Source organism: Salvia splendens, chromosome 2, assembly GCF_004379255.2.
Source record: "Salvia splendens isolate huo1 chromosome 2, SspV2, whole genome shotgun sequence".
In the NCBI taxonomy this organism is placed as follows: domain Eukaryota; kingdom Viridiplantae; phylum Streptophyta; class Magnoliopsida; order Lamiales; family Lamiaceae; genus Salvia; species Salvia splendens.
This window is the reverse complement of record NC_056033.1, coordinates 31,684,343-31,702,724: the sequence shown is the minus strand read 5'-3', so window position 1 is coordinate 31,702,724 and position 18,382 is coordinate 31,684,343. Positions and strand designations below refer to the sequence as shown.

The window sequence follows — 18,382 nt, the reverse complement described above, 5'->3', positions numbered from 1 at the left end:
AGGATGACTCGAGTTCGAGTCAGGCCCGTAATGTCTCGATGTGTCGATGTCTGTTTGTTCCCGATGTGATTTGGTTTGAGGGGAAGGTTTTTTGAGTAAAAACTCATCCCACATCGGGAGTCTGAGGGAAGTTGGAAGGTGTATATAAATCATGTCCAACCCTAATATGTTTGAAGACTTTTGGGGATGACCTAAAAATAAATCCGTGCGGGCTCGACCCAGAGCGAACAAAATCAAACGTCTATTTTAGTCGACAATCCGAACAAGCCTTGGTGCAAAGAATAGTTTGGATATTTTTCAATAGGCACAGCTGAAAATTGTGCTAGTCCTTTCTATGTAAGATGGCAAGGAATATCACGACCATTCTCATATTTAGGGTAGCCCTAGAGATTGCATTTTAGTATAGGATTTTGTTCTCAGTTTAGAAGTCCATTGACTCCGAACATGATAGAAGTTTTAATATATACTGAAATTTGCTTTTGAGATATTGTGGGAGTAACATATTCCTCAAGATGGGGAAGATGTACCAGAGATTGTTTCGAAAAAAGGACATAGATAGTGATAATTTAGTTCTATCTCATTCTGTCATTACTTGTCACTAGTTTCCTTTTTAGTACGTATGTCAATACTTGTCACATTTATTCTTTATCACTTCTAGATTTCATTAATTCATCCACTCACATTTTATTACTTTTTATATTAATTTTTTCAACTCATTTTTCATTATATCTATTAAATTTCGTATTGAATCAAAGTGTGACAATTAATAGCAGAAGTATTTATTTGTTTGCAATCTTGTAAGATGAAATGTTTACTTATTGCAGTGGGTCAAACAGATAACAAAATTTATAGTCTCTCTTTTTGACGTACTTATTTGTACAATAAGAGACGTCAATTTGAAGTGAGACGTGATTGGTGGAGAATATCCTGTATGAGAAGGGCGATATTAAGCTGAGCAGATCCTCCCGTCTCCGTCTTACTCATGGCGACAACCCCCAAATCCCGAGCCCTCCTCCGGCGATCTTGACCCTCCATCAACACATCCACCGCCTGCTTCACTTGCCCCTTCCTCACAACAACTCCCACCTTCTCTTCCTCTCCCCACCTCACGGGCATTTCCACCCCCACGCGCACCCCTATCCTCAGCACATCCACGATCAGCTTCTCGTTCAGGAACTGCTCCGCGAACATGGGCCACGTCAGCATCGGAACCCCCGCGCACACCCCCTCTATCGTCGAATTCCACCCGCAGTGCGTCAGGAATCCCCCGACCGCTGCGTGGGATAAGATGAGGAGCTGCGGCGCCCACCCCTTTATCACCAGCCCCCTCCCCCTCATCCTCTCCTCGAACCCCTCCACCCATTCCTCCATCTCCCCGTATCTGCTTATCACCCAAATAAACGGATGCTTGGATGCCTCCAGCCCTAGCCCTATCTCCTTCAGCTGATCCCCCACCAGCCTGCACTGGCTCCCCAGGCACGCGTACACAACTGATTTTTCCTTCTTCGAATCCAGCCACTCTAAACACTTTTTCTCTTCAATAGAAGCCTGGCTCCCTCTCTCGAATTTGTCCCTGGATTCACGGTTGCACGGGGATACCGGGCCGATGCACCAGACCTTCTTGTTCATCGCGGTCCGGTAGCCCTCGCAGCAGCCGGCCTCCAATTCGGGGAAGGTATTGACGACGACGCCGTAGGCGTCGGACTCCGCCTGGTGCATTTGCTCCCTGATGTCGTCGAGGTCGGGGAGGGCAACGAAGGAGCCGGGTAGCTGGGCCCGCGCTATTTCAACGCGGACGGGGAGCCCCGGGATGAGGAAAGGCTCCCAGTCGGAATCAACGGCGAGGTGGGGGCTGTGGAGTTTGACATTGTGGGAGGTGAGGAGGGAGAAGCAGCACATGCCGTGGAAGACGAGGCGAGGGATGCGGAACTTTTGGGCGGTGGCGGAGGTCCAGGAGAGGCACTTGTCGGAGATGATGCAGCTTGGAGGGGGGTCGAGGTGGGCCAGGTGGTGCTCGAGGGGGGGCTGGAGAAGGTCGAGGGCGGCGTAGAAAGGGCGGATGAGGTCGCGGGAGGGGAGGCTGTCGAGATTCTCGCAGCCGGGGGGGAGGCCGACCTCGAAGGAGGGGAAGGGGAGCTCGATGAGGTTGATGAGGAGGCCGGCGGCGCGGGCGCGCTCGATGCTCTTGGCGAAGCGGGGGGTGTTGTGAGGGGTGGTGACGAGGCTGGCGGTGACGCCGTGCTCCGCGAGAAGCCGGGCCATGTCGATTATGGGGATCATGTGGCCTTGAGCGAGCAGTGGGACTAGCACGAAGTGAAGCCGAGAAATCTCCATTGATCATCAACTGCAAGTGCAAGCTAGTAGGGAAGGAGTTGTATGTATATATATATATATGTGTGTGTGTGTCGATTAATTAACAAGATTTCGTATTGTATTTCTAGGAAGTTGCTTGGAGTCTATCAAAGTGAGCTTGACTGGGGTGAGTTGATTGAGTCAATTGAGCAGTACATATTGTTCATAGTATTGCTGCACTCAAGTCCAGCTTTGCCAGCACCAGGGTTTACGTTATGTACCCACATAATTTTAAGTCGTCTGATTCTAGAATAATTAATTTATTGAATATGGCATGTGTATATTCATGTTATACTCGATATACTATCCATTAATTATATTCATTATAAATTATTCCTCCGTCTGTCCATCAAAAAATAGTTCTATTTTGTCATTTTGTGACGTCCATAAAAAATAATCACATTTCTAAAAATATAAAGTTTCTCCTCTAATGGATTAATTTTTATGGACGGAGGGAGGGAGGGAGTATGTTTTTTATATAAAAAGTTGATAGGGAGTACTCTAATTTTAAAAAGGTGGTACTCGATCCATAGTTTTTTTTTTCTTGTCGATTCCGGATAATTTTCTATGATAAGACAATCTTCTAATATTCTCTAATTCGCGTATCCTCTTTTTCTAACCTACTAGATAACATAGAGATGTTCAATTATACACAAACTTGAGCATGCCTACATATTTCTTTGGCTTGCCTACTACATCTACCTATATTTTCGAATATATGTAGGTGTAAACCGATAACACACAGTGATTTCGATAATAGCATATCACTTTTGTAAATTACATGCTTTCAACTAGTACAGTTTATACGTGTATATATGCTTTGGTAGGTGTTCGAATAAAAACTTATCTTTATCATGAGAACATAGAATTATTTTCATAAAAAAACATGGAACTATTTTTCATATCAGAATATAAAACCATTTTCAATCCTTCGTGAAGATGTTTGTTAGATATATTTGAATGACTCTAACAAAACAGTTTGAATGTTATTTTTTAAAATATTGATTAATTTTACTGTGAAGGCATTGATTTAAAGTCATCACGAAAAATTTGTAATTCAGAAAAAGACTCTAATGTTAATATATTCATAAAACATTAATAATAAGTTGTACATCAAATCTAATCTACCCTGACTTTGCGAGTAGAGTAGCAATACACCGCGGAATCCGGATAGTAAGATAAGGCTGAAAATCATGCGTTGCATGCCAGCAGGAAATTGCGTGATTCGATCAAACTAAGGATATTTTATGATGCTATGAAGTAGCATAGTCTTTTCTTTAAAATATTCCAATGCTAGGAGGTGAAGAGTCCTAACTTATACTTGGACACGTAACTTGTACCTAGCCTAGCTCCATATAGTAGTAGTAGTAATATTTTAATTCGTAACAACCAAATTTACATAATCTGCATTTGTTAAGATATTTTATTTCCCAACAACTAATACGTATACTTGTCCGGCTCCGCGAATTTGATAGAGGACGATGTTCTGTTAACTTTTTCTTTAGGCTCCATTTGGTACGTAAAATTGGAATTGAATTAGGATTCAATTTCAAATACTATGTTTGGTAAAATAAAGTAATTGATATGAAATTGAACTTGAAGAATTTGTGCATATACTATACACACACTATACACAAAATAAGCACTCACACACACTTTACACAAAATACATATACTATACACAAATACACACACTTCACACATTGCACACACTATACACAAAATACACACACTAGACACAAAATGCACACACTATTCACAAACTGAAACTTCAAATCTGGTTCAGTTTTTCAGTTTGGTTCAGTTTAAACTTTTTAAAATTTTAATTTTTTGATGTTGTTCAGTTCAGATCGAAAAAAATCTAAAAACTGGAAAAAAAAATCTAAAAATCGGATGCTTGAAATGTGTGTAGTGTGTGTGAAGTGCGATAGTGTGCGAAATGTGTGTGGTGTGTGTAGTGTGTGTGAAATGTGTGTAGTGTGCGAATAGTGTGTGAAATGTGTGTGGTGTGTGTGAAATGTGTGAAGTGTGGTTAGTGTGCGAATGTGTGTAGTGTGCGAATAGTGTGTGAAATGTGTGTAGTGTGCAGTGCCAGTGTGTGTGAAATGTGTGTAATGTAAGCGAAATGTGTGGTGTGTGTGAAATGTGTGTAATGTATGAAGTGTGTGTGAAATGTATGAAATGTGTGTAGTGCGTGAAATGTGTAGTGTGTGTAGTGTGTGAAGTGTGTCAAATTTGTAGTTTGTGTAGTGTGTGTAATGTATGCAAAATATGTGTGTAGTGTGTGTGAAGTATGTGTTGCAGATATATAGTAAAAATATTTAATTTAGAATTATTTAGTATTTCAATTTTCTACTTTTGATATGAAATTAAAATAGTGGAATTGAAATTTTAGAATTGCAATTCAATTCAAATCCAATTATTTTTGTGGTATCAAACATTTAGATTTAGATTTAGATTTGGAGACTCCAATTCCAATTTCAATTCCATATTCCCAGACATAGCCTTCAAGTATGTAATCTAGCATTTGAAATCAGATTATTTGATTTACAACTATTACCATTCATATATACTCCCCAATTCATTGAGAGCACATTGGCAAAGTCATCAAAACAGCAACACCTGCCATATCAGCTGAATTCGGAATAAAGGGATCCTAATTAAACAAGTAAATAAGTATGTAGTGTTTTATACTACAATCAAATAAACAAGATAGTACAAAACTACATTTCGTGTGCCACGAGATATACGATAAACACCCTCCTCTATTACATAGCATCACTTCTAACACCGGTCAATAGTTACTTATTTACAGGCGACAACTAAAAATTACAAAAGGTGAAAAAATAAAGAATAAGACGTCACCCTCATGTCTAGTAAATTACAGGTAAGCTTTTTTATACAATTCAACCATTTCCCGCCAGGATCAAGTCTTCTCGTCTTCTTTGTCTACTCATTACAAGTTTACAACTAACTTCCGCTTCGGTCAAGGAAATCTGTTGAATCAGATTATCTTCATATAAATAGCATACCCTAACGAAAATGGCTCTTAATCACTACAATGGAACATCATCTGGATCTGCTTCATCTTGATTGATAATTCTACATTTAGGAACTGGTTTCTCTAACATGGATGTCTCCTTGAAAGCAATCATTTGCCAACAGAATTTTCTGTAATTCAAAAGCTGCAAAATACGGTGGATCAGCTACCAATACATATGCCTAAATAGGTCGGGAGTAATTCATTCGCATACCTTCTCATCTGGAATCTTGTTAAACCCAAACTTCTCTGTCCAAATTGACTTTCCCTCGTCTTTTGCTGGGAGAATAAAACTTTTGACATTCAGAAATGCGAGCAATTTCTCGATGCATGAATAAAGTAGTTGAAAATATCCCTGCAAAGACCATTTAATTACATCAGTACATGTGCAACAGCAAGTTAGTTCTCGATACAAAAACACAGCAGCAAATCTTGCTGCACATGAATCATACAGTTGATAGATTAAGTGCTGGCAAGAGAAGTTGATTGGAATACCACCACGATAAGTAAAATAGACTAAGAGATGGAATGGTGCATATTATATAGCATATGGACAGAAAATATAGGTGTATTTGTCTTATCAACTTCCAGTGAGGAATGTGGTACATAGTTGAGTAAGAAAAAACTACATGACTTGCTTTGAATCACCAGGAAACAAGAACAAATAAAATATCAGGAAATATAGAACACAACATTTTGTGAGTGGTAAACTACCTTTCCCTGATGACCAATACGTGTTGCGGCCAAAGGAAGTTCAGCCATTTCTTCTCCAAAAAACCGAAGCATACCAGCTGATACAACAGTTGAGCTGAAAGATGGGCAAGAATTTATCAATCATAAACAATATATTATCAATTGATGATATAATACACAGGAGCAGAGATGGTTCTTACTTCACAGTCAAAATAGCACAGTATATCCCACTAAAGTCTTGACCCCTTATATTCCTCCTGACAGATAAACCAAGAAAGTGTCACAAAGTAAGGCAGGTAGAAGCAAATGGCTACAGAACATACTGATAATGGCTCTAGTCAAAATGAAATTATGTCTGGTAAAAGGCAAATAAGAAGTGCATACCCATAAACTAAAGATGGAATGAAGTCACGTCCAGTTTCTGAATCAACTATAGGGTCAAAACAATCCTGAAACAGTAGCAACAATCAAAAGTTAAGAAAACTTGGAACAGCCTAAAAAATCCACCTAGAGATTATCATTTTTCCTCAAAAACACTGTGGTGGTATGACCAGTCACCACAACTATTTCCCACATCATTTAACAGAGAATATTTTCTATAGGAGTCCATCAATGATTTTTATCCATTAACATGGATTCCAATTTAACCCTGGATATACATCAATCTTTCCATAGTTCCATAAGTTGGGACAACTTTACTCCACTAAGAAAATGGAGTATTAATCATGACATCTCAAAAGGTGAACTTTTTTACATCAAATACTGATTAACTACCCAGAGTCGTGATATTCATCAAAAAAATGAAAGTTAAAGCTGCAAACATTTACATGAAATATAGCTACGGCCTGTGATAGCAACACTCTGGTTTCCCGCAATGAATTTTTTCCATTCAGAAGTCTCCATTTCACATCAAGATCAGTGTCAGAATCTGAACTCTCATCTGTTAGCTTCTTTCTTAGAATGTCCAAGGTGGAATCAGGGAGCTTTTCAGAACCTGCATTCAGTACATTCTGCAGAGCAGAATATATCCATTTGCAGTTCCCAGAGCAGAACCACTTCCCTTTTGGAAGTTCCTGTAAAAGGGCCTAAGGATTTTAAAGAAGCAAAAAATATTCAATGCAAAGTAGGCATCCTTCTGCTGAAATTCTAACCTTCAAATCAGCCAACTTGCATTTCTTCAAACAGCCGACATGATATTCCTTTTCGCACTGGAAAATAGGTAGAACCTTATTTACAGTATAATATTCCACATAAGAACCTAAGGAGCAGAAATGAAGACTACCTGATCACACAATATAACAGTACGGGGACCAAATCCAGACTTACTGAAATCATAGCCCCTGAAAATGAAAAATACCAACAAATTTAAATGAAATTTTTGTTTTTCAGTTTCTTCAATCTATATGTTTAATGGGTGCTACCTGCAGATTACGCATGCTATAACTTCTGCTTCTTCTGGGTTCTTGACAGTTCGAATGCAACGATTGGTTATTTTCTCAATTGGATCATCAATACTTGACACACTCCCAGCTGCAACAGCATTGGCATTCCACTCAACAAATTTTTCTCTAAGAAACATGTTCTGGCAATAGGTGCAATACCATTTACCACGAGGTATGCTCGATAGAGATGCACATTCTGCATTTGCACATATGAGAACAAGGTGATGTTATTTCAAAAAAAAATATGAGAAACAAAAATCCCAAATTAATTTAAGCAAGTAGTAAGTAAATAAAAAACAAGAACCAAAAGAAAGTACAGGGCTACAACTAAAAGTGGGAAAAGAACAAAAGAAGTATACAAGAGAATAAAAGAAAAAAATTGTATGGATGGAATGGAAGACAGGTATTTAGCAATCAAGTCAACCTAGAAAGTTAACAAGAAATGTATGGATGACATGTATTTAGCAATAAACAAAAAAAAACTGTTTAGATTAACATGCTTCTAAAGATAACCACCTTTGTGAAAGGCTCTCGGACAACCATCACATAGAACGAGTTTCCCACCATCTGCGCAGATGATGCACAAGTAATCATTGTCTTTTGAAGAACACTTACGCCCTTTCAACAGAGAGACAGCAAACTCATGGAGAGACACACCATTAGATGTGTAGATATACATATAGCTGCAGAAATATGTAACGTGTTCAGGAGTTATGTAAACAAAAAAGTGTGATCAAGACACATTGATGATCCAAAGAATAATGATAGAGAATAGAGACTGACGGTTTCTGGCGGGAAGCCCAACCAGCATGAGCTTCAAACTGAGATGGGCTAACCTAATCATTGTACGAATGATAAATCAATTTGTCGCCTGAAACAATCAAGTATTTGAGAAGCTAGAACAATATCATACCAAAGTGCTACAGCAGCGGCAAATTATTCCCGATCCCATTTTATAGCCATCACGCAACTTCTACAAATGCACTGGAATGTTAAAATGCAGAAATAGCATAAGGGGACGTTAAATTTAACATCAATATGAACCACCTTGCCATTAGAATAGTAAGCAACTTCAGTTCCATCTGGCAATCCATCATTCTCAAAGACCAGCTTGTGCATCCTCTGATCCCTGTAAAACAAATTATATCATAGTCGTTGAGTATGCGGAAAGGAATAACAGAAAAGGTGCACATGTCACAATCAAAGCTAACTGGACAGACTTTTTAGTTAACTTCTTTGATGAACTTTTTGAGTTCCCAGAGAGGGGAGGAGATGCAATTTTTGAGGACTTTGAGAGTGATGCAGTACTCGACAACCTGCAATACCAAAAGAAAAAACTAAATAAGCCATAGTTACTGAGTTTCATATCATATCAAATACATCAACGAATAGCTATATGCACCAACTTCATAAGCTTCTTTTTGGTAGTCTTGTTCCTCAGTAAGCCATGAGAGGAAGTACTGCCATTTAAAGTTGGATCCGATAATGATTTGGAATATGTCATGATAGCACTTCCAGGAGGCTTTAAAGCAGTAGCTGATAGTGACAGCCTGAGTGTGCCAAACAACAGAAGGAAATTGTTATAGGTAACATTTTTTCAGAACAAAGCAATAAATGAGCATAAAATCTCCCACAATAGAGAGAATAAGAAAGCCTAGGAGCCCCACATCTTAGTTATCTTCATTTGGCCCTTATTTCTTGTTGCACCACACAATGAGGATTTTCCTGATGATTTTGTACAGGTCTTGAGCTCTGAATGCCTGGAAATGAGCAAACAAATGCCATATCCTTAATTTCTTTTCTTTTCAGGAATTTGTAGGGAAAGACAATCTTAATCATTAGAAAGTAAAAAAGATACATACTTTCTCTTTTTTATTCCTCGACAACCTCTTTTTAGGGGACCGCTATGTACTTCACCATTTTCAGAAAGTGATAGACCTAATAATGGCTTTAGAGGTCTGAAAGAGAAACAACAAAAAAAGTAAAAACAAGAGAACAGATTTATAACAAGATCATAAACTTTTGAGCCAATGATACTCAACAATCACTCCAGAGTTTTCAACAGTTCATTAAGAATAGCAATGAGTAGATTTCACACAATCAACATTGCATTTTTGAGGGAGAAATGTATAAGCAATGATTACTCAGAAGGATATAGCACCTTGATTTCACACTTTCTGCATCGAAATCTGAATTTTGAATAACCATGCAAGAATCACAGAGTAGTTCCACCTTTGCAGCAGATGTCGCAAGAAATGACCCTGTAAGAAAAAAAATAAAGCTGTCTTTTTTAAGAGATTAAATAAGTTAAGATGCAAGAAATTAAGCATAACAACTATCTATATGCATGTATGTATATGACTATGAACAAATAATAGAAAAGAATTAACAAACCATATTGCTTACCAGAACAGTTCCTACAGATGACAGATTCCTTCAAGGGAATAGGGCCTATGAAGTTCTGTATTGTTTCTTCTAAAGTTTTAACAGATGATTTTCGGCATTCTTTGACCACGTCCAGGAGGCTCTTCCCATTCTCCAAGCATATATATTGTGATGCACGTCTATATGAATTGCAGGCATGTATCTCAAATTGGCAGGGTGGAACCACCTGGACAAAATTAAGAGAAAAAAATCTAGCTTCAGATGATATGTAGTTAGGTACACTGTAAAAAAGATGACAAATTCAGACTTGCTGCATTGGCTACAAAGAAAACCCCAAGATTAGTACCCACCCGTACTCCCTTGCAGAAACTACAAGAACACAGGATTCCAGCATCTTTGATCGTACCACGTAGTGGGAATCCCTGCGATGATGTTACGATCAGTTGAGAATCCTGAAGAAAGCTTTACATATTGATGGTGCTCAAGTTTATAAGAGACAATAACATGGAGCTGCTAGATTAATATTTTAACTAGCATTCAAACAATATCAAGACAAAATAAATATTTGAAATGTTAAGAAGGATATCCCTAATCCATGACCACAAACAAGTTAACCCAAATGTACATGGTTAATCAGACCCAGTGTCCAGGATGTCTGATTCATATAATATGTTGACAAACTTTATTTATGTATTTTCATCACAGAACTTTTTTTTAGAGGAAGCATCAGGGGGCTTTGATGCCATACCAACATCCCTAAGTTAGACTACAAAGCTGTACTCACCTTTGCCTTTCCATCACATTCACTTAAAAGTGATGTGATGGACATGGTCTGACATTATCACAATGACTAAATAAGTTTTTAACCAAGTCACTATAGCTGATATAAACAAGTCACCCTTTGTCCCTTTAACGACTACAATCCTCAATGACACTTGTAAAAAGAAACAGAGTTTCCATGACAAGCATCAGATGATTGGCTCAGCCAATCAATCTTATTCCCCAATCATAAACACTGCAATCTAATCCTCAGCAAATTGATGGCATGTTTTGTAGTTGATAATGAAGCACATAGCACACCTAAACGACCCAAGTGGAAAAGGACAGCCGATTCAGTTAACAAACCACAGTGCATGATCCAGTTAGGCAACAACCATGGAAGATTCTTAATATTTGAAATAAAAAAATCATATTTACATGCGCTGCTCAACAAATTTACAAAGTTTGGATGTTATTTTTTAAAGGAAATAATAGTAATGATGATAACAACAACTAAAACAAAGATGCTTCCTACTCCAAACATCTCTCTCTCCACGTTCCCTTCCCATCCAGACCCAAACCACCCACATCATATTTTCTTACATCAAGAGTACAGATTTGCTAGAGCAGAACATATAAATCTATGTAAGAATTACATCCTGATGTGCCTAATGCCAATAACCATTTAGTGATGACGACAATGAAATGACACTGATATTTTTCTACTGCAGAATATACAGAGTTAGGTAAGCATTTAAGAAATACGCTCTGACATGCCTCAATCAATTAATAATGGCGAGAATGAATGAACTGACAAGTAGTATGAACAAGAAAATGGCTATAGTCATCCAGAAACAATGGAAACAATAATAACAGATCAAAACTGGAGTAAAAAATAGCAAAACCAACACTACCGAAACAGAAATTTAAAAGAGCAATCTAATATCAGTATTCAGTGACACCGTATTAGTAGAATTAGTCGGCAGTAGTATAAGTAAGAGCACAACAGCAAAAGAAGTAGTACTAAGAAGAGTTATTATGGCTGATCTAAATACCCTCTTGCCACCATTGTAGAAAACTGGATATCCTTCTAGCAGCCCAGTCTCGAAGAGCTCCCTAACCGTAGTTGGCCGCCCTTTTATAAGAACCTTCTTAGACATCTTCATCTCCATTTTCTTAGTCTTCGTACTACCCAACAGCCCCAAATCTTCACTCATCGATCCGTCCGCCTCCAAGATCACCGTGTCCGTCAGATTACCTAAATCCCCATTCTCCATTTCAGAGTCAACAACCTCAGAGCGCGTAAACCTCCGTCTCCTCGGTGCCGCCAAATGAATGGGCGCCTCTTTCACTTCAATCTCCATCATCTCCCCGTCACTTTCCCCTCCCAAAAACCCCAAATTACCCCCAACTTCAACCACATTCGACGCATGACCACCATTAACTACGACTTCAATTTTCAAACTCACAGCATCCTCAACTTTAACAGATTTTGCAGAATCTCCCTCAATTTCAGCAGCACAAGAAGTTCTATCCACACTTCTACTCTTCAACCTCTTGTTCCTCGTATAAACCGCGAAACCATTCGCCTCGCTCGGCCTCACCCTGGGAACATAGCAGTGATCCATCCAACTCGAACCGTTGGATTTGGGTCGGGTCGGATCTCCTGACTCGATTCCAGGTTCAGGCTTAATCAACTCACTCGGATACTCGATATCCAAACCCGATTCGGGCTTCATTGCCGCTAATCCGCCTCTTTCCTCGAATTCTCAGAATTTGCGGATTCTCCGCTAGCGAACGCTGCAGCAGCGGACGGAGGAGACTCAGTTCTGATTATGGATCTGCGCAAGTTAGATAATTCAGTTGCATGCATAGAAGAAGAGAAAGAGGGCTATATCTGGAGTTGGTTTTGTGGGATGTGAAAGCAAACTGGAGAGAGAAACCCTACGAACTGAGTGAGGGAAGTAAAAATGCAGAGTGACAAAAGAATCTTTTTGGTTGGAAATAAAAAAATTTGGCTATATATTTTCTGATCCAAAATTGTTATTCTGATGTTAAGTTTTACTATTTCCGTTTCAAGTTATTTCATTATTCCATTTTAAAATGTTCCACAGAAATTTGTCTAACTTATTTTCTTATCTAAAATTGTTATTCTGATAGTTAAGTTTTATAGAAGTGTTGTTTTATGAATAAAATGAAGAAAATAAAATAAAAGAGAGAAGAGTGATGTTTTTATATTTAGAGATGTGTCATTTGAAGTGTGACATCCTGAAAAGGAATATGTATCACTTAGAATGAAACGTAGAGAATATATTTTATTCATCTCAAAGTAGTTGAGACATTTTTTTAGTACGAAATTTAAAAAAATTGATATATCAAAGGTTAGAGTGCAGAAAATTGACTCAACTACTTTGTGACTACTAAAAAAAATATGACTCAACTACTTTGAGATAGAGTGAGTATTTTTTATGCCAAAAAAATAAGTAAGAAATATTGGTTATTTGGATCAATTATACTATTTCTCATCAATTTTAAAAATGGACTTAAAAGCACAAATATTAAAATTGGTGTCATTTTTCCGTTGCGAGTCATTTTTTAAATCCGATTGATAATGTAACATATTTAATTCTATGCAGCATAATTAGTCATACTTGGCCTATGTGGCATAATAAATACTTTGGTCAATGTGGCATAATAAGTAAAAATTATAGCAAATTACTTTGAGAATCAATTCTCTCTGTCAAAATAATTTTCATCAAATTCGGATCATTCCCTACAAAATTATATAGATATAAGTAAGAACATTGAAGGTACAACTTATATTATATTCACGGGGTAGGTCGATGTTGTAGGCATTGTTGTTCACTCGCTCAAGCACTTGGAACGGAATATCATCTTGGCGATTAAGTTTGAAGTTCACCTTTTTGCGAAAACGAGTCATCTAGAAATTCACTGAAAGCCAATCATCTTGTTGGAAGATCGCCTCCTTGTGCCCTTTGTCAGTCATTCGAAGGTTGTGCTCATTTCTCTTGCAGATATTCTCTTGGACTTGAGCCTGAAGTTCATGGATTTGGCCTTTTGGGAGTACTATCCACGTCACAAATAAAAGACAAAAGGCAAATTCAAAGTGGATAAATTCATCGGAGTTAACAAATTAAAACCATAAACAATTTCAAACAGTGAGTAATGTGTGGTGGAATCGACGGTGTAGTTATAAGCAAACTCGGCTATGGGTAGACAATTCCCACAACTACCATTTTTATTATTGGCAAGTGAATATGTATTTAACGACCGCGTCATAATAAACTCAAACTTAATATCTCTAGCCTCAGATATTACCACTTTAATACTCGGCCAACCCACATATACATCCCCACAACTTATTTGTTCTCAATCATCAATGCTCTAAAAGATCCTAAGGTTTAGTCTAGGGCACATAGTTCAACCTCACGACCTTTGTTAAAAAGGGTCTATTATTATATGTTTGATATCACTAGTCTTCCTATATGTTTGAGATGAGTCATCTCTATGAAAATTCTATCATTGTTTTTAGATATGTGGATGATAAGGCTCATTTCATGCATCGGTTTTGGGGGTAAAACATATACTACTTGATCGGTTTATCGTGCAAACAAGTGTTAAAACGTGCAAAAATGCTACTTGTCCAAGGCAGCAAGGCCGAACTGATCAAGCACGTACAAAAGGCGAAAAATGCCAAAAATCGGGGGAGTTGATCAAGGGGCGAGGTCAAGCAGTTAAAGTGGGGACCGTTGGTTTCTAGAAGGAAAACGTGAGGAAATGAGCTGGATGTGGCGCACCATTCTGTTACCCAGGACGACGTTCTAGAAGGGGACACGTGCCAGCTTGTGAAGACGCCAGGACGAACCGATCAGAAATATGTTATCCAAAAGCGTCGTTATTATAGAAGAAAGAGCACGTAGCAATCAATGAGTCGCTCATCCTCTGCATGAGTGAATATTCCCTGTCAAGGTCGTTATCCAGCTGGAGGCCGAATCGAGCTTATAAATAGAGGCTGCGCCACCACAAGAAAGTATCTGAGACTTTACTTTCCGCCTAGTTTAGCTTAGTTTAGCTTAGTTCAGCTCTCTAGCTTAGTTTAGCTTAGTTCTGCTCTCTTAGCTTAGTTTAGTTCAGATCTCTAGTTTAGCTTAGATAGCGTAGTTAAAAGGGCGACCGAAGGGAGCGCTGCAGAATAACCATTTCTGTCGGCGTAACTTAAGTTTCCCGCTGAGATTCTTCTCAGTTTACCGCTGATCCAATCTTAATCCGTGCGTTTCCGAGCCCGCCAAAATAGCGCCGTTGCCGGGGAAGCATGTTGTTACTTTATGTTTGTGTGTAGTGCGTAGGAGTAAATAGTTTATTTCTTTCTTTTCTTATTTGTTTTTCCTGCTGTTGATGAGAAGGTACCACCAAGGCGATTACTGGAATCATCCTTTGATATATAGAAGAACTAACAATCGTTGGAGAGTCCAGGAAGCCGGCGTAGTTACCACTCGTTACAGAGCAGCTTTAGAGGCAGCAGCAGCAGCTCAGCAAAACCCACTACCACCACCACTAAAGCAAACAGAAGCAGAGATGGCCGTTGTCATCGACGACTCGGGAATCAGCTCTTTGCACGCTCATGATGAGAAGGAGCCCACACATGCCATTGCCGCCACTCCTGGGATACGGACCATCGCTATCAAATCAGGAGTGCTGACCGTCTTGACCCACTTCTACGGTCTCTCTAAGGAATGTCCGTACGCCTTTCTGGAGGAGTTCTACCGATACTGCGATATTCAGCCCGTCCCGGCTGGATCCACGTTTGAAGATTACAGGCTCAAGGCTATCCCCTTCGTCCCGGCTGGATCCACGTCTGAAGATTACAGGCTCAAGGCTATCCCCTTCGTTTTGAAAGGGGACGCAGAGTATGGCTGTCAAGGCTACCAGAGGGATCCATCAGAACTTGGGCGGAATTCCGCATGATATTCCTCGACCGTTTCTTCCCAGCATCAAAGACAAGTGCCTTGAAAAGGGAGATTACAGAGGTCAGACAAGAGTACGACGAGCCCCTCGGCCAGTACTGGGACAGATTTCAAGGGCTGCTTCAAGCATGCCCCAACCACAAGCTAGGAGAAAAGGAGATCTACTCGATCTTCTACGGCGGACTCACGGTGGACAGCAAGAACGACCTCAACCTCGCAACTCAAGGGGATTTCTAAAAAATCTCTTTTAGCCAAGCTAAGAATATTCTGGAGAGGCTGATCGAGGCCAAGCAGTCGTATGAGACAACCCGAGGGCAGTACAGACGTGGGGCAGTGCACGCAGTAGATGCGCTCAATGATGAAAAGCTAGAAGCTCGATTTGAGCAAATGGAGAAAAGGCTGCTGGAGGCAGTGGAGAAAGCCAGACCACCACCACCAACTGCACCCAAAGAAACGCAGTATGTGCTGCAACCACCGCAGCCAGAGGAACATCATTACTACTACTGCGAGTTTCCCCCTGAGGTTGAGCAAGTGAATGCCGCAGGCCACTGGAATGCAAATGGCAACTGGATCCAGGGGAAGCAGAGAGATGCTCCATGGAGGGATCACCCAAACTTCAGATGGACCGATCAAAATCAGAACCAACCACAACTACCCCCTCCACAGCAGACGCACTCCTCTAACGGGCAGTCCAACTGGCCGTCCCGAATCATGGATAGACCAAACACTGGAGAAAACAGAGTGCAAGGGGGTCAGGCAGGTTGGTCAAGTGCCCCTCAAGGGAACTGGTCAAGCGGAGGACAATCCAATTGGTCAAGCCGACAAAAGGAAGGAGACTGGGGAGGATACCAACACCAAATCCCCCAGTATAGCAACCAGGGAAGGCAGTCAAGTAACCAAATAGTGAGTTATGTTCCACAGTACTTCCAAGGGAACCAACAAAACCACCAGTTCCAGAGCCAACCAGAGCAGTATGGATCGTCCGGTTTCTATCAGCAAGGATATGGAGGAGGCCGATTTAATCAGAGAAATAACAGGCAGCAAAATGAAAATCCAGGGGATATGACGATTCCACATCAGCCCAATGATGCGGTGCGTGAAATACAGGAAACCCAGAGGGAACAGAGGGCTGCATTAGAGTTGCTTACCAAGCAGTTATCTCAAGTCGCCATATCGTTGGGCGAGCTGAGAGGTAATGAAGGAAAGATTCCGGCTACAGTGCAACCACCAGCAGGGCGGAAAAACGTCAACACAGTGTCCCTGAAATCAGAAGGAGTTTATCAAAGCTCAACTACAAGTTTTCCGACACCTAGGATCAGTCATAATGCAAACTCTAAATCCGTCACCTCTGATCAAGTCACAGTGGAGGAAAAATCTGACATCCGAAAATAGGTTGCTGAAAAGAGAAGGAGGATCGAAGCAGAAGAAGTGACCAATATGGTCCGACCTGGTGATCTTCCCCCCAAGAGAACTGACCCAGGGGTATTTACGCTCCCAATCTCCGTCAGAAACGTCCAAACAGAGCACGCAATGTGCGACCTAGGGGCCTCCATCAATATTATGCCATACTCTATATTCAAGAAGCTGGGGAATGCCAAGCTCGTCGAAACTAATATGGAAATACAGTTAGCAGACGGATCTTGCATTTACCCCGAGGGAGTTCTGGAAGATGAGGTCGTCAAGGTAAACAGATTCATGTATCCCGCGGATTTCTTTGCTATAAAGATGATGGAACCAGGAGCGGAGGAGTCTATTGGAATCCTCTTGGGGAGACCTTTCTTATCCACCGCCAACACGGTCATTGACGTTCGCCAGGGAACAATTAATTTGGAGTTTAAAGGAGAGCGGCTTACAGTCAAAATTAATAAAGCTGCAAAACGGTTGCAGGACAGAGAAAGCATACAAACTGTAGACGCCATTGGCCCTCGGAGACAGAAGCATCCGATGGAGGAGTCCTTCAAGGAGCCACCATCTGTCTCCACTAAGAGTAAACTGATCAGGAGAGAGGCAGAAGATTGGCTTGAAGCAACAATGACTGGAGCAAGGGATGATCAAGCCGTTGGGGGCGCAATTATGGAATTTTGCCAGCCATCGCGACCCACCGAGGCAGGAGAGGGTACCCAACCGAGAAGGGTCGAAAAACCTCTAGACCGAACCGCCCCACTAAAAGGAATGCTGAAAAGGGATCTCTCGCTTACAAGGCAACTACTCCCCCAACATCACTCCCAGCTGATGCCTAAGAAGCGAAGTTCAACTTGGTCGGACCTTCGAGCAGTCACGGCAAAACTTCCATACCCCATTGACCAAGAGGAGGTCAGAGCATCGTTAAGACGCACTGGAGCCCATAGAAGACTCATAAAGGATTTCACCGAAAGAGCACCGGTCCTGACGAAGTCACCCCGGAGCAATGTTAAATATCCTGATGTCTGCGAGACCGCGTTCCCGTTTCTAAGAGATCGATTCAGGAGTTATTCTATGATACGCGGTCCTGACTGGAATCACTCTTTTGAAGGGATGTGTGAAGCTGGTGACCATGCAATCAGAGCAGTACTGAGTAAGAGAATCCGATGGAAGAGTCATGTGGTCCTTTACGCGTCAAAAACATTGGGTCAGGTGCAAAGAAACTATGATGCGACCAAAAAAGAAATGCTGGCAGTAGTTTTTACATTTGAGAAGTTTAGACAGCACCTTCTTGGTTTGAAGGTGCTGGTGTATACTAACCGTGC

General features: G+C 40.4%; 2 protein-coding genes across 3 annotated transcripts; both read right to left on the bottom strand.

Moving 5' to 3' along the window:
• Window positions 1-798: 798 nt before the first annotated feature.
• Window positions 799-2,560, bottom strand: LOC121768644 (UDP-glycosyltransferase 73D1-like). Its single transcript, XM_042165178.1, has one exon. The coding sequence runs from the start codon at window positions 2,332-2,334 to the stop codon at window positions 892-894; it is 1,443 nt and encodes a 480-aa protein (XP_042021112.1). The 5' UTR covers window positions 2,335-2,560; the 3' UTR covers window positions 799-891.
• Window positions 2,561-5,012: 2,452 nt separating this feature from the next.
• Window positions 5,013-12,672, bottom strand: LOC121792198. Of its 2 annotated transcripts, none has more exons than XM_042190056.1 (21): window positions 11,727-12,672; window positions 10,263-10,334; window positions 9,934-10,138; window positions 9,689-9,788; window positions 9,390-9,485; window positions 9,195-9,287; window positions 8,934-9,077; window positions 8,748-8,843; window positions 8,575-8,656; window positions 8,441-8,500; window positions 8,311-8,363; window positions 8,044-8,210; window positions 7,507-7,723; window positions 7,368-7,425; window positions 7,237-7,293; window positions 6,913-7,170; window positions 6,470-6,534; window positions 6,286-6,342; window positions 6,107-6,200; window positions 5,607-5,747; window positions 5,013-5,537 (listed from the first exon to the last, which is right to left on the bottom strand). In XM_042190056.1, the coding sequence occupies exons 1-21, from the start codon at window positions 12,408-12,410 to the stop codon at window positions 5,409-5,411; spliced, it is 2,928 nt and encodes a 975-aa protein (XP_042045990.1). In that variant the 5' UTR covers window positions 12,411-12,672; the 3' UTR covers window positions 5,013-5,408. The 2 variants fall into 2 exon arrangements, with proteins under 2 accessions (XP_042045990.1, XP_042045991.1); XM_042190057.1 differs by having other exon boundaries at window positions 6,913-7,158; window positions 11,727-12,671.
• Window positions 12,673-18,382: the final 5,710 nt, after the last annotated feature.

Coding starts and splice junctions, on each gene's coding strand:
- LOC121792198 (XM_042190056.1), bottom strand. CDS start 12,410: ATGAAGCCCGAATCGGGTTTGGATATCGAGTATCCGAGTGAGTTGATT. Junction 7,294..7,367: donor CTGTTATATTGTGTGATCAG/GTAGTCTTCATT, acceptor CCTATTTTCCAG/TGCGAAAAGGAATATCATGT. Junction 5,538..5,606: donor ACAAGATTCCAGATGAGAAG/GTATGCGAATGA, acceptor CGTATTTTGCAG/CTTTTGAATTACAGAAAATT.
- LOC121768644 (XM_042165178.1), bottom strand. CDS start 2,334: ATGGAGATTTCTCGGCTTCACTTCGTGCTAGTCCCACTGCTCGCTCAA.